At 31.6% G+C, this 13,553-nt stretch overlaps 1 protein-coding gene across 1 annotated transcript in view; it reads left to right on the plus strand.

Moving 5' to 3' along the window:
- Vap33 (VAMP-associated protein 33kDa) overlaps nucleotides 1–13,553 on the plus strand; it is a 63,185-nt gene that overhangs the window by 26,335 nt on the left and 23,297 nt on the right. Inside the window, exon 3 of the mRNA XM_075373739.1 lies at nucleotides 2,895–2,998. Coding sequence (XP_075229854.1) covers nucleotides 2,895–2,998 — 104 coding nt within the window. The remainder of the gene's footprint in view (nucleotides 1–2,894; nucleotides 2,999–13,553) is intronic.

The raw sequence follows: 13,553 nt of genomic DNA on the forward strand, positions 1-13,553 counted from the left end.
AGGGGTTGAAAGTAATGAAACTAACAAAACCGCTGAAAACACCATTCCTTCTAACCATAAACAACATATCCAAAAATACTGATGTTATGTATTTCTTTTCAGATTATAAAAATCACATCCAAACTCATTAGAAAGAATAAATTGATAATAAATAGTCAGTTACAGAATGATAAATAATAATTACAAATGATAAACAATTCAAATACATTAACAAGTTGTTCAATTGACAACAAATTTAACGTAACTTAGTGCTCCTGTCATTTTTTTTACTGAGTAGAACTGATAAGTCCTCATTCATCTTTGGTGTAATGTTGTTTCCTCTTCCAGTAGTTGATAGAAAAAGCTCTGAAGGCATGAGAATCTTTAAGATATTTTCCAGTTGAACCCATGTTTGATTATCCCTCAATGATTTCTTGAATGATTGCTGACTGCTCTTTGACGGCTTGCTTTAGTCACAGTCCTTTTTACAGTTCCACCAATACCATCACATGGTCCTTTTCCACCGTATGAGACAAAAAAAAGGCCATTCAGCTGCGAAGTACCAGGACCCTGCAGATGGAAAAAGTGTGTTCAATATTCCTCTTCATTTTCATGTATTTTGACTTCAATGACTTCGCCTAACCACTACTTGCCATCGAATACGCAGTTGACATAATTTTTACATTTTGGCTTTGGTAAACCTATAAAGCAATCAGAAACACTAATGTCTTTTGTATTGATACTAATGTAAATGTTTCTGATTCAGAGGTCACCTGTACTTTCAGAATATGTTTCTGACTTGTGGGAGCATAACTATGAAAGTTTCTTGTTTCTGAAATTGTTGTGATTACCTGATAACAAGAACTGAGGTATTCTTCAGTCTCTTAAAGATCAGAAAATAAATTTATATTTTTAATATTGTCGTTGCAACAATTGTACATTTCAAAGGTGTAACAATTTGATTGTATAATATAAAACTACCAATTGCACCTCACTTTAATTTATCCCAGTTTCTCTACGGCTAAAATAAAAATTTCTCTAATTAATAAAGTTGAAAATAAAAGATGTTGCATAAAAGAGAAGATCGCTGCTAATAAAATTACTTTATAAAGAAGTGTACAATACCTAACCACAGTATTAACACTAGCAACACTACAACATGTCACATTGAAATCAAAGCAGTAACTGAGCCTTCTACATTGTTTACATTCAAGATAAGCAAGCATTCATGTATAATCACACTAGTGTTTAAGCATGAGTTTGTGTGTATGAGCCATACTTTAAGTAATAAACTATCTAGAAGATAAGCTATCTCATTATAGATGTACCAAAATATTTTGTATAGTAGGCCTACATTATCTGAAAAAATACATGCTGTGAATTTTTAGGATATATTGTTCATGATTAGAAGGAACAGTGTTTTTAACAGTTTTGATGGCTTCATTACTTGTCAACCCCTTTGAGTAACAAAACAGATTTTATATAATGTTAAAAGTACATAAAACATTTTAAATTTGTAAAAATTTTAGATTTTTTTCCATCTGTCATACATATGGTTTTGGGGCCCCAAAAATGAGACATTTTAATTTTTTTTTATTAGTACTGCTAGCACCTAAGTAAGTACTAATAGTATCTAAGAATTAAAAAGTAAACAACAGGCCTGTTACCCGAAGTCCTTCATTATTTATTTTGGGCCCAAGATTTGAAGAAAAAAATAATTTGTAAACATAACTTCAATAAACATTGCAATATTTGGTTATGTAACAAAATTAATTTTGAGTACACTAAGATGAAATTCCATATTTTACTATTTAACTTAAAACCCTTTTTGACCTCTGTACGATGTAAAATAAGAATGCTACTGCTTATGGAAAAAGTGATAAAAATGGGTTTTACCTGTTGGCAAGTTAGAAAATAGTTTATTACTCAAGAAAAATTTTTTTTTAAATATAAAAAATATTTTTTGGCAACTACAAGTTGGGTAGTTATATTCCAAATGTCATCAAAATCATAAATAGTGATACAATAAAACTTTTGAAAATTTGTTTAATTAAATTTGAATTCTGTGTCTATTTATGTTTGGGTGTACTTCTGTGTTTGCTTATTTTAATTATTTCATTTATTATACATATGGGATAAATAATCATCTGATACTATATAATTTTACTCTTCAGTCTAAAATTGTCAGTTCTAAACAAATTAAGAAATTAAAGAAATTCTTTTATAGAAATATGCAAGGAAACTGATTTTTTGTTATTTTATTTTGTATAATTTTTTGCTCAAGAAATATATTAAACATACACACAATCATGGAGTTTAAATTCACTCACTACTATGACACATAAACACATACAAAAAATAGAAAAATACACCAATTCAAAGTCAGCATTATCTCAAATTGAGGTTATGTTATCTTTTGTCAATCTTAAATTGAGCGTAACTCAGAAACAACTCAACCAATCTTCATAAAATTTTCTTACGCATAACTTCGGATACATCACTACATCATATCTGAACCTCATTGAAATCAATCGAGTAGATTTGGAGTTTCAAGCCACAAATTTCATGTAGGCGTGTGTGTGTGTGTGTGTGTGTGTGTGTGTGTGTGTATGTAAATAAGGAAATTATGTTTTAAGTGCTTGGTATTTTCATATTACTCATACATTAAAATGTAAAGAAAATTCAATTTTACCTCAAGGTGAAATTTGGTCACAAGGTGGGACCACCTTGTGACCAAAGTACTTTTCTTTGAAAAGTCTGTAAAAAATGAGACAAATTTTTGTTTACCTATTATTTAAATTACATATTTAGTTTGTTTACATTCACAGTAAATTTTTCATGACCTGATTCAATTTATTTTTAATGGACTGTGAGTAATTTTTTGTTTAACATTAATTTTTATTACTTATTTTCAGTGAGTCTACAGCCATTTGAATTTGATCCAAATGAGAAAAATAAACATAAATTTATGGTTCAAACATTGATAGCTCCAGAGGGAAAAGTAAATCTAGATATGCTGGTAAGTCTATGTCGGAGTTTTGGTACACTGCATTATGTGAAATTATGGTGGTAATGACATAGATTAAATCATTCATTATGTTGAATAATTTAATCCACTTCATAATTACTAATTGTCGTTAGTATTTATTTGCACTCTAAATTTTTTTAACCTTTCTGAGCCCTCAGTTTACTTTATATAAGTTTAGGGTACAGTTTAATAATAGTTTATTTGTTGAAGGAAGAGAGAGAACTTTTTTTAGTTATTAAAAGTAGTGATGTGAATCAAATAATGAACACAAAAATATTGTTACTCCGTTTAATTTTTTTCTTTTAAAACTCCAAACTATTTTCTTATAAAACTGTCAATGGACTATTGAATACATTTCATTTTTTACGCAATAATGGTGCTTTGTTGAGTTCAGTAGTTATAATAAAACAATGTCAGGACTCAATAATTGAAATATATGATTTGTAATTGGGCTTAGATGCATCCAGAAAGGAGCTGCTGCAGATAGTTAGTTATTTTTAATTATGAATTTACCTAGCCCACATTTAAAATTTACTAATTACAATAAATAATTATCAAAAAGTTATAAAAAGGTTAAAATAGATAGCACGGTACGTGCTGTAAAAGAATCTATTGACTTTACTAATAAGTGACCAAATTGCATTTGCCATAAATGGGAAGTGACAATGAAAGGATACCAAGAAAGTTCAATTCAGGCAAAGTTTTAGATTGATATTGCCTCTGTACACACTCATAGCTGAATATTCTATATTTTCAAAAATAGAACTAGTAAATATGATTCTAGCTGTATTGCAAATTATATGGGGATGAGTGGATATTTACATTGCAAATTATATGGGGATGAGTGGATATTTACATTGCAATTACAGCTTGTTACTCTGAAGTTGTGGTGTGAAATATTGTAAATATCCTAGAAATATTGTTTGTACATGATTTTTTTTTTTTTTGAAACTTAGCCTTACAGGTCTGAAGTCAGAGAAAAAAGGAGTGCATTGCCCATATCCAGAAAATGGGGCCTAGGCTAAAGTTACTTCTAGAAGATGGGAAAACTCTTGATGGTAAAAGAGAGGCTTACAAAAGCTATAGAGATCTTGCAAATGTACTAAGAAAATTACCGTTATAAACAATTTACTGTTAAAGCTTTAAGAAAAACAATGTAGACAATTTATTTTTTCATTATTATTATACACTGATTGCAACCTGTTCCAAGGGCTATGCCCCGTTGTAATGATTCAGATTAGGATTATAAAAAAATCTAATTACTCATTAAACATTCATCCGTGCCTTTAAAAGTAATGAAAGCTATTTAAACTTATTATAAATCACTCTAAGCTGAAGAACTTCTGGAAAAAAATAATCATCTCAATAATAAATCCAAAATCCTAATGACAGTTTTATGGGAACAGTTTTCAAATATTTTAAACAATTTTTATATTTGTAGATATCAAAATTCAACAGTTGAAACACATGATATTGCATTTGAAGTCTGATTTGGTAGTAAAGAAAAAATTACAGCATTAAAAACCTTGGAATTGACCGTGAACTATATATAATAAAAGGGCTTCAAGGAAATCATTTTATTGTATCACTAGGGTCAAATGTTCCTTTCAAAAGGTATAAAAAGAGACCTGAAAAAATAAGATTACAGAAAAGAAAAAACAGAGAGAACCTGAATGTGTTTTGTTAGGTACTTAAAATATAAATAATAATTAATTGAATAAAGATAATTGAAAATTTTTCTACATTTGCTATTCCATGTAAAAATCTTGTTATATTATTTTTATATACTTTTCTCAAAAACTACTATACTAATACTAAGTCTATCACCATAAAGTAATCTACTATTGAACTAAACTCATTCTACTAAGCTAATTGTATCAAGACATATAATTTAAAAGTTTTATATATATATATATATATAAGTTTTTGAAAGTACAAAATTTATGTTTTTTAATGTTTACATTTAATTTTTGCAAAAAAAATTGATAGATTTATAAACTGATTATGGAACTGCTGTAAAAAATGTAAGAAAAACAAACAAATGTAAAATAAAAATTACATGTAACAATATTCACAACTTAGATTTCCAGTATTGTTTATACCTTATGACACTATTATTCTATAACATTACATAATATGAGAATTGATTTTATTATAATTATACCATAACAGTCTATAATATTTAAATTGTACAGAATCACATGCAGGTATACTAACATATACATCATATGAATGAGTAATTTAAGTAAATATAATTACACTATAATTATATGATAAATAACTATCATATAATATTAAAAAAAAAACATAAATTAAATAATCATTTATAACATAAAACATCATATAATGTAATGTTATATGATACTTTACACAACTGTTTATTGTAGTAAATATACATTTATTAAATTATTTTTATGTTCACTGTACAAATATGACAGAGGCTGTAGCGATCTAGATGCATTGTACTCAGTAAGTTAAATTTTTAGTGTGGTACCTACCGATTGTAAGCGCCCTTCAAACCTGTGATTCTCAACCTTTTTAGCTCCACGACCCCCAAAAATTAAAATATTTAATGAATACTTCACAACACCCCAACCCAATCCAATGAAACTTTATTAAAAGTATTTAGCTAAGTTGATAGAGACAGGTACGAACATGAATGTATGAAGTGTACAAACATGAGCTATTTATAGGTTCCAACTTTTTATGTGCTCCTTGTAATTTGGTCTGCTTGCTTAATATTCGCTGTGGGAACGTCATGTTCAAACATGCATAGGATAGGTTTGAACACACTGTGCTCTCAGCAGTATAAGGCAGAAATAAGAGATTGCCAAACATAAGTTTAGTTTCAAACGCAAAGCATGTGTCTGATTCCCTTATATTTAAGTTTTTAAAAGCATAGCTTCATTGAAAATAATAATAATTGAGTTTTCAGTTTTTTAATGTGGGATCAAGTGGTGTAACTTTTTTAATACATATTTTGAGAAATCAACAAGCTTTTATTTGTGAATCAAGCTGTACTGATAAAAGTACACATGCAGCATCTTATCTCATAGCATTAAGAGTATACTAGGCCCAGCCAATGTATGAGCTTGTGACGTCATGAGCAGACTGCATATTACTACTCAGCCTGAAAACATCAACTCCGCATATCAAATTAAAGTATTACTTATTATCATATTGTACATGGTAATAACTATCACACTTACATTTACTAACTATAAACAACGAAATTCTTTTAAACCTTTATTTGTACTAAATTATTAATTTTTAATAAACAAAAGCTTACTTGAATTTTCTTCATGCATGTAATTCAAACTTCTAGCATGTTCATCATCCTCTCGAATCATTATCAGTGTCATTTCATCTATCAGCGGTTCCAGTTTTTCATATTCTTTCTCAATATTTTTTACTCTTTCACAATAGGGTTTCCAGTCATTTTCATTCATGGAATTAATTTTCTCCTTAGTTAATTTTTCAACATATGTGAAAGAAAATATTTTGTTAAGACTCACCACATGTATTTTTACCATACCATCTCCATTGGATTCAAATCAGGATGGTACGGTGGGAGTCTAAGAACACAATACCCATATTTTTTTCAAAAATTCATCCAAGTGATATTTTTATACTTTAGTCTTATGTAACTTTATTAATTCATATAACTGTAGTTTCAGCATTTTTTACTATATGGAATATGGGTTTTCTCCAGTCAATCGGTCAAATCTTTTCATCTGGAGTTAGAATTTGGCACTTTATCAATACTTGTACTGTGATTTTTTTTTTGTCTTCAGTCATTTGACTGGTTTGATGCAGCTCTCCAAGATTCCCTATCTAGTGCCAGTCATTTCATTTCAGTATACCCCCTACATACTACATCCCTAACAATTTGTTTTACATATTCCAAATGTTGCCTGCCTGCACAATTTTTCCCTTCTACTTGTCCTTCCAATATCAAAGTGACTATTCCAGGATGCCTTAATATGTGGCCTATAAGCCTGTCTCCTTTTAATTATATTTTTCCAAATGGTTCTTTCTTCATCTATTTGCCAAAACACTTCTTCATCTGTCACTTTATCCACACATCTGATTGAACATATTCCTAGAGCACCACATTTCAAAAGCTTCTAATCTTTTTTTCATTTCAGGTACTCCTATCATCCAAGTTTCACTTCCATTTAAAGTTACGCTCCAAACATATAATTTCAAAAATCTTTTCCTGATGTTTAAATTAATTTTTGATGTAAACAAATTATATTTGTGACTGAAGGCTCAGTTCACCTGTGCTATTTGGCATTTTATCTCGCCCCTGCTTCGTCCCATCTTTAGTAATTCTACTTCCCAAATAACAAAATTCTTCTACCTCCATAATCTTTTCTCCTCCTATTTTCACATTCAGCGGTCCATCTTTGTTATTTCTACTACATTTCATTACTTTTGTTTTGTTCTTGTTTATTTTCATGCGATAGTTCTTGCGTAGGACTTCATCTATGCCGTTCATTGTTTCTTCTAAATCCTTTTTACTCGCAGCTAGAATTACTATATCATCAGCAAATCATAGCATCTTTATCTTTTCACTTTGTACTGTTACTCTGGATCTAAATTGTTCTTTAACGTCATTAACTGCTAGTTCTATGTAAAGATTAAAAAGTAACGGGGATAGGAAATATCCTTGTCAGACTGTTCAATTATTACATGTTCTTCAATTACTATTGCTGTTTGGTTCCTGTAAAGTTAGCAATTGTTTTTCTATCTCTGTACTTGAACCCTAATTTTTTTTAAATACTGAAGATTTTATTCCAGTCTGCGTTATTGAAAACCTTTTCTAGGTCTATAAATGCCAAGTATGTTGGTTTGTTTTTCTTTAATCTTTCTTCTACTATTAATCTTAGCACTAAAATTGCTTCCCTTGTCCCTATACTTTTCCTGAAACCAAATTGGTACAGAATTCAAGTTAAGATTTTTGATGCATGGTTAGTTAAGCTAATTGTTCTGTATTCTTCACATTTATCTGCTCCTGCTTTCTTTGGTATCATGACTATAACACTCTTTTTGAAGTCTGTCAGAACTTACCCTTTTTCGTAAATATTACTATATACCAGTTTGTATAATCTATCTAACACTTCCTCACCTGCACTGCACAGTAATTCTGCAGGTATTCCATCTATCTCAGGAGCCTTTCTGCCATTCAAATCTTTTAATGCTCTTAAATTTAGATCTCGTTATTGTTTTTCCTCTTTCATCCTCTTCAACTTCCTCATCTTTCTCTATAATACAATTTTCTAATTCATTTCTTCCATATAACTCTTCAACATATTCCACCCACTTATTGACTTTTCCTTTCGTCCTATAAATCTGTGTACCATCTTAGTTTAACACATTATTAGATTTCAATTAATGTACCACAAAATTTTCCTTCACTTTCCTGTATGCTCAGTCTATTTTACCAATGTTCATTTCTCTTTCCACTGAACACTTTTTTTAATCCACTCTTCTTTCACTAGTTTGCACTTCCTGCTTATAGTATTTTTAATTGTCAATAGTTACTTTTACTTTCTTTATTACTAGCATTCTTATATTTTCTATATTCATCGATCAGTTGCAATATATTGTCTGAAATCCAAGTTTTCTACCAGTTTTCTTTGTTTCACCTATGTTCACTTCTGCTGATTTAAGAGTTTCCTTTTTAACATTCTCCCATTCTTCTTTTACTTTTTCTACCTTATCTTTTTTCTCAGACATGTTGCGATGTCCTCCTCAAAAATCTTCTTTACATCCTCTTCCCCAGCTTCTCCAAATTCCACCGATTCATCTGACATCTTTTCTTCAGGTTTTTTAACCCTAATCTATTGTATTGTGATAAGGGGTGTTATCAACAACTACTACTGACATTTGTGGAAGATTTGGACTCAATTTTTCGTGTGCCCATTTCATGAAATTGTATTTATTTTGTCATGGTAGTCGCCACTTTTTGAACTGGCTTTCCAAGTTAGTAATGCATTCGGAATGATACCAATTTCTCCTCCATCATGAATTACTATTATACGGTCACCTTTATTAATCGGCACATGAAATCCCTCAACAATACCATCAGACCACGACTTTGTCAAACAATGCAAACTTAAAAGTATATTTCATCAAATGAACGTATTATTGCTTTGTCTGTATTAAGTCATTGCCTGCAAATATTCAGTTATCTTCCACCTGATATCGGATTTCTCAATTAAAAGTTGTCTGTTATTTTCAGTTTTACGCCAAGTTAGGTTTTGAAACCTAACTTTTAAAATAACAGTTAAAGTTTATTTATTCACTGCATTTAAAATCAATAGGTGACTGAAGTTCTTGCCTTATTTTTTTTAAAATAGGTTATTCATTTTTCTTTGAATGAAATTCATCAACTGTTCTTTTAACTACACCTAAATCAAAACTGTCCAGTCCACTGACAAGTTTTGAACATCATTTATACTTTTTCGGTGTGCTGAAAGAACACGATTCGGATGTTGATTGAAGAATCATGTCTTTTTTCTCTTCTGAGTTTTTGAACCTGTGTTCTTGATATTCCACAAGTAGCAGCGCTTTCTTCACATTTTTGAGTGCCACTTACATGTTTGTCATGAGTTAATTTACCTACTTTCAGAGATTTGTTTTCATAAAATCATAAACATTATTGATAATTTCACATGCTTGACTCCTAAGTTTTTTTTTCTTAACTACAGATATAAATTCTGCCATAATAACCACACCAATAACACATAACAAAAATAATACAAAAAATTTGCGAAAACAATGAGTAATTATAAATATGACCTCACAAAAACTCTAAACTGAATACCTTCACTGAACACTTTTTTTTTTTTGTCTTCAGTCATTTGACTGGTTTGATGCAGCTCTCCAAGATTCCCTATCTAGTGCTAGTCGTTTCATTTCAGTATACCCTCTACATCCTACATCCCCAACAATTTGTTTTACATACTACAAACGTGGCCTGCCTACACAATTTTTCCCTTCTACCTGTCCTTCCAATATTAAAGCGACTATTCCAGGATGCCTTAGTATGTGGCCTATAAGTCTGTCTCTTCTTTTAACTATATTTTTCCAAATGCTTCTTTCTTCATCTATTTGCCGCAATACCTCTTCATTTGTCACTTTATCCACCCATCTGATTTTTAACATTCTCCTATAGCACCACATTTCAAAAGCTTCTAATCTATTCTTCTCAGATACTCCGATTGTCCAAGTTTCACTTCCATATAAAGCGACACTCCAAACATACACTTTCAAAAATCTTTTTCTGACATTTAAATTAATTTTTGATGTAAACAAATTATATTTCTTACTGAAGGCTCGTTTAGCTTGTGCTATTCGGCATTTTATATCGCTCCTGCTTCGTCCATCTTTAGTAATTTTACTTCCCAAATAACAAAATTCTTCTACCTCCATAATCTTTTCTCCTCCTATTTTCACATTCAGCGGTCCATCTTTGTTATTTCTACTACATTTCATTACTTTTGTTTTGTTCTTGTTTATTTTCATGCGATAGTTCTTGCGTAGGACTTCATCTATGCCGTTCAATGTTTCATCTAAATCCTTTTTACTCTCGGCTAGAATTACTATATCATCAGCAAATCGTAGCATCTTTATCTTTTCACCTTGTACTGTTACTCCGAATCTAAATTGTTCTTTAATATCATTAACTGCTAGTTCCATGTAAAGATTAAAAAGTAACGGAGATAGGGAACATCCTTGTCGGACTCCCTTTCTTATTAGGGCTTCTTTCTTATGTTCTTCAATTGTTATTGTTGCTGTTTGGTTCCTGTACATGTTAGCAATTGTTCTTCTATCTCTGTATTTGAACCCTAATTTTTTTAAAATGCTGAAAATTTTATTCCAGTCTACGTTATCGAAAGCCTTTTCTAGGTCTATAAACGCCAAGTATGTTGGTTTGTTTTTCTTTAATCTTCCTTCTACTATTAATCTGAGGCCTAAAATTGCTTCCCTTGTCCCTATACTTTTCCTGAAACCAAATTGGTCTTCTCCTAACACTTCTTCCACTCTCCTCTCAATTCTTCTGTATAAAATTCTAGTTAAGATTTTTGATGCATGACTAGTTAAACTAATTGTTCTGTATTCTTCACATTTATCTGCCCCTGCTTTCTTTGGTATCATAACTATAACACTTTTTTTGAAGTCTGATGGAAATTCCCCATTTTCATAAATATTACACACCAGTTTGTATAATCTATCAATCGCTTCCTCACCTGCACTGCGCAGTAATTCTACAGGTATTCCGTCTATTCCAGGAGCCTTTCTGCCATTTAAATCTTTTAATGCTCTCTTAAATTCAGATCTCAGTATTGTTTCTCCCATTTCATCCTCCTCAACTTCCTCTTCTTCCTCTATAACACCATTTTCTAATTCATTTCCTCCGTATAACTCTTCAATATATTCCACCCATCTATCGACTTTACCTTTCGTATTATATATTGGTGTACCATCTTTGTTTAACACATTATTAGATTTTAATTTATGTACCCCAAAATTTTCCTTAACTTTCCCGTATGCTCCATCTATTTTACCAATGTTCATTTCTCTTTCCACTTCTGAACACTTTTCTTTAATCCACTCTTCTTTCACCAGTTTGCACTTCCTGTTTATAGCATTTCTTAATTTCCGATAGTTCCTTTTACTTTCTTCATCACTAGCATTCTTATATTTTCTACGTTCATCCATCAGCTGCAATATATCGTCTGAAACCCAAGGTTTTCTACCGGTTCTCTTTATTCCGCCTAAGTTTGCTTCTGCTGATTTAAGAATTTCCTTTTTAACATTCTCCCATTCTTCTTCTACATTTTCTACCTTATCTTTTTTACTCAGACCTCTTGCGATGTCCTCCTCAAAAATCTTCTTTACCTCCTCTTCCTCAAGCTTCTCTAAATTCCACCGATTCATCTGACACCTTTTCTTCAGGTTTTTAAACCCCAATCTACATTTCATTATCACCAAATTATGGTCGCTATCAATGTCTGCTCCAGGGTAAGTTTTGCAGTCAACGAGTTGATTTCTAAATCTTTGCTTAACCATGATATAATCTATCTGATACCTTCCAGTATCGCCTGGCTTTTTCCAAGTGTATATTCTTCTATTATGATTTTTAAATTGGGTGTTGGCAATTACTAAATTATACTTTGTGCAAAATTCTATAAGTCGGTCCCCTCTTTCATTCCTTTTGCCCAGCCCGTATTCACCCACTATATTTCCTTCCTTGCATTTTCCAATGCTTGCATTCCAATCTCCAACTATTATTAAATTTTCATCTCCTTTTACGTGTTTAATTGCTTCATCAATCTCTTCGTATACACACTCTACCTCATCATCATCATGGGCGCTTGTAGGCATATAGACATTAACAATCGTTGTCGGTTTAGGTTTTGATTTTATCCTTATTACAATGATTCTATCGCTATGCGTTTCGAAATACTCCACTCTCCTCCCTATCTTCTTGTTCATCACGAAACCTACTCCTGCCTGCCCATTATTTGACGCTGAGTTAATTACTCTAAAATCACCTGACCAAAAGTCGCCTTCCTCTTCCCACCGAACCTCACTAATTCCTACTATATCCACATTTGTCCTACCCATTTCCCTTTTTAAATTTTCTAGCCTACCAACCTTTTTCAAGCTTCTAACATTCCACGCTCCGACTCGTAGAATGTTATTTTTTAATTTTCTGGTGACCCCTTCCTTAGTAGTCCCCACCCTGAGATCCGAACGGGGGACTATTTTACCTCCGGAATATTTTACCAAGGAAGGCGCCTCCATTATTGCTATGTGAAAATGCAGAGAGCCACATTTTCTTGGAAAAAAAGCAGCTGTAGTTTTCCATTGCTTTCAGCTGCGCAGTACTCAGAGGACTGAGTGATGTTGATACGGCCGTTTAAGTCGTCCTGACTCACGCCCCTAACAACTACTGAAAGAGCTGCTGCCCTCTTTCAGGAATCATTCCTTAGTCTGGCTCTCAACAGATACCTCTCCGATATGGTTGCACCTTCGGTCCAGCTACTCTGTATCCCTGAGCACTCAAGCCCCCTCACCAACGGCAAGGTCTCATGATTCATAGAGGAGGCACTGAACACTATATAAACTGTATTAAAGTTTATTTCTTTATTCACACATTGTGTACTACGAATGACGGATCTAAATATAATTGTGATGAAAGACATCATTTCTAACTGCATGTATAAATTTTTATAGGCCTGTACGTAATACCAATCAGAGCATTAGTCATTGGTTATTGTTTACAAGATTGAGTGATTAAGCATTTTTATAGATGAAATCAACTCAAGTGGAAAGAATTGTACACACAATAACATACGTGTATTGTTTTGGTGCTCATACTGTTTGTAAGTCGAAAAATTAAATAAAAACAATGTTTTGAAAAACAATTATATAATGAGATGTCAGCATGCAATGTCACAAGCTCGTAGATTCACTGGAGCAACTATAGCTAAGATGTCCAAACCCCATAAAATCGCAGAAAACCTCATAT

The sequence above is a fragment of the Lycorma delicatula genome, chromosome 8 (genome assembly GCF_047948215.1).
Source record: "Lycorma delicatula isolate Av1 chromosome 8, ASM4794821v1, whole genome shotgun sequence".
Lineage (NCBI taxonomy): Eukaryota > Metazoa > Arthropoda > Insecta > Hemiptera > Fulgoridae > Lycorma > Lycorma delicatula.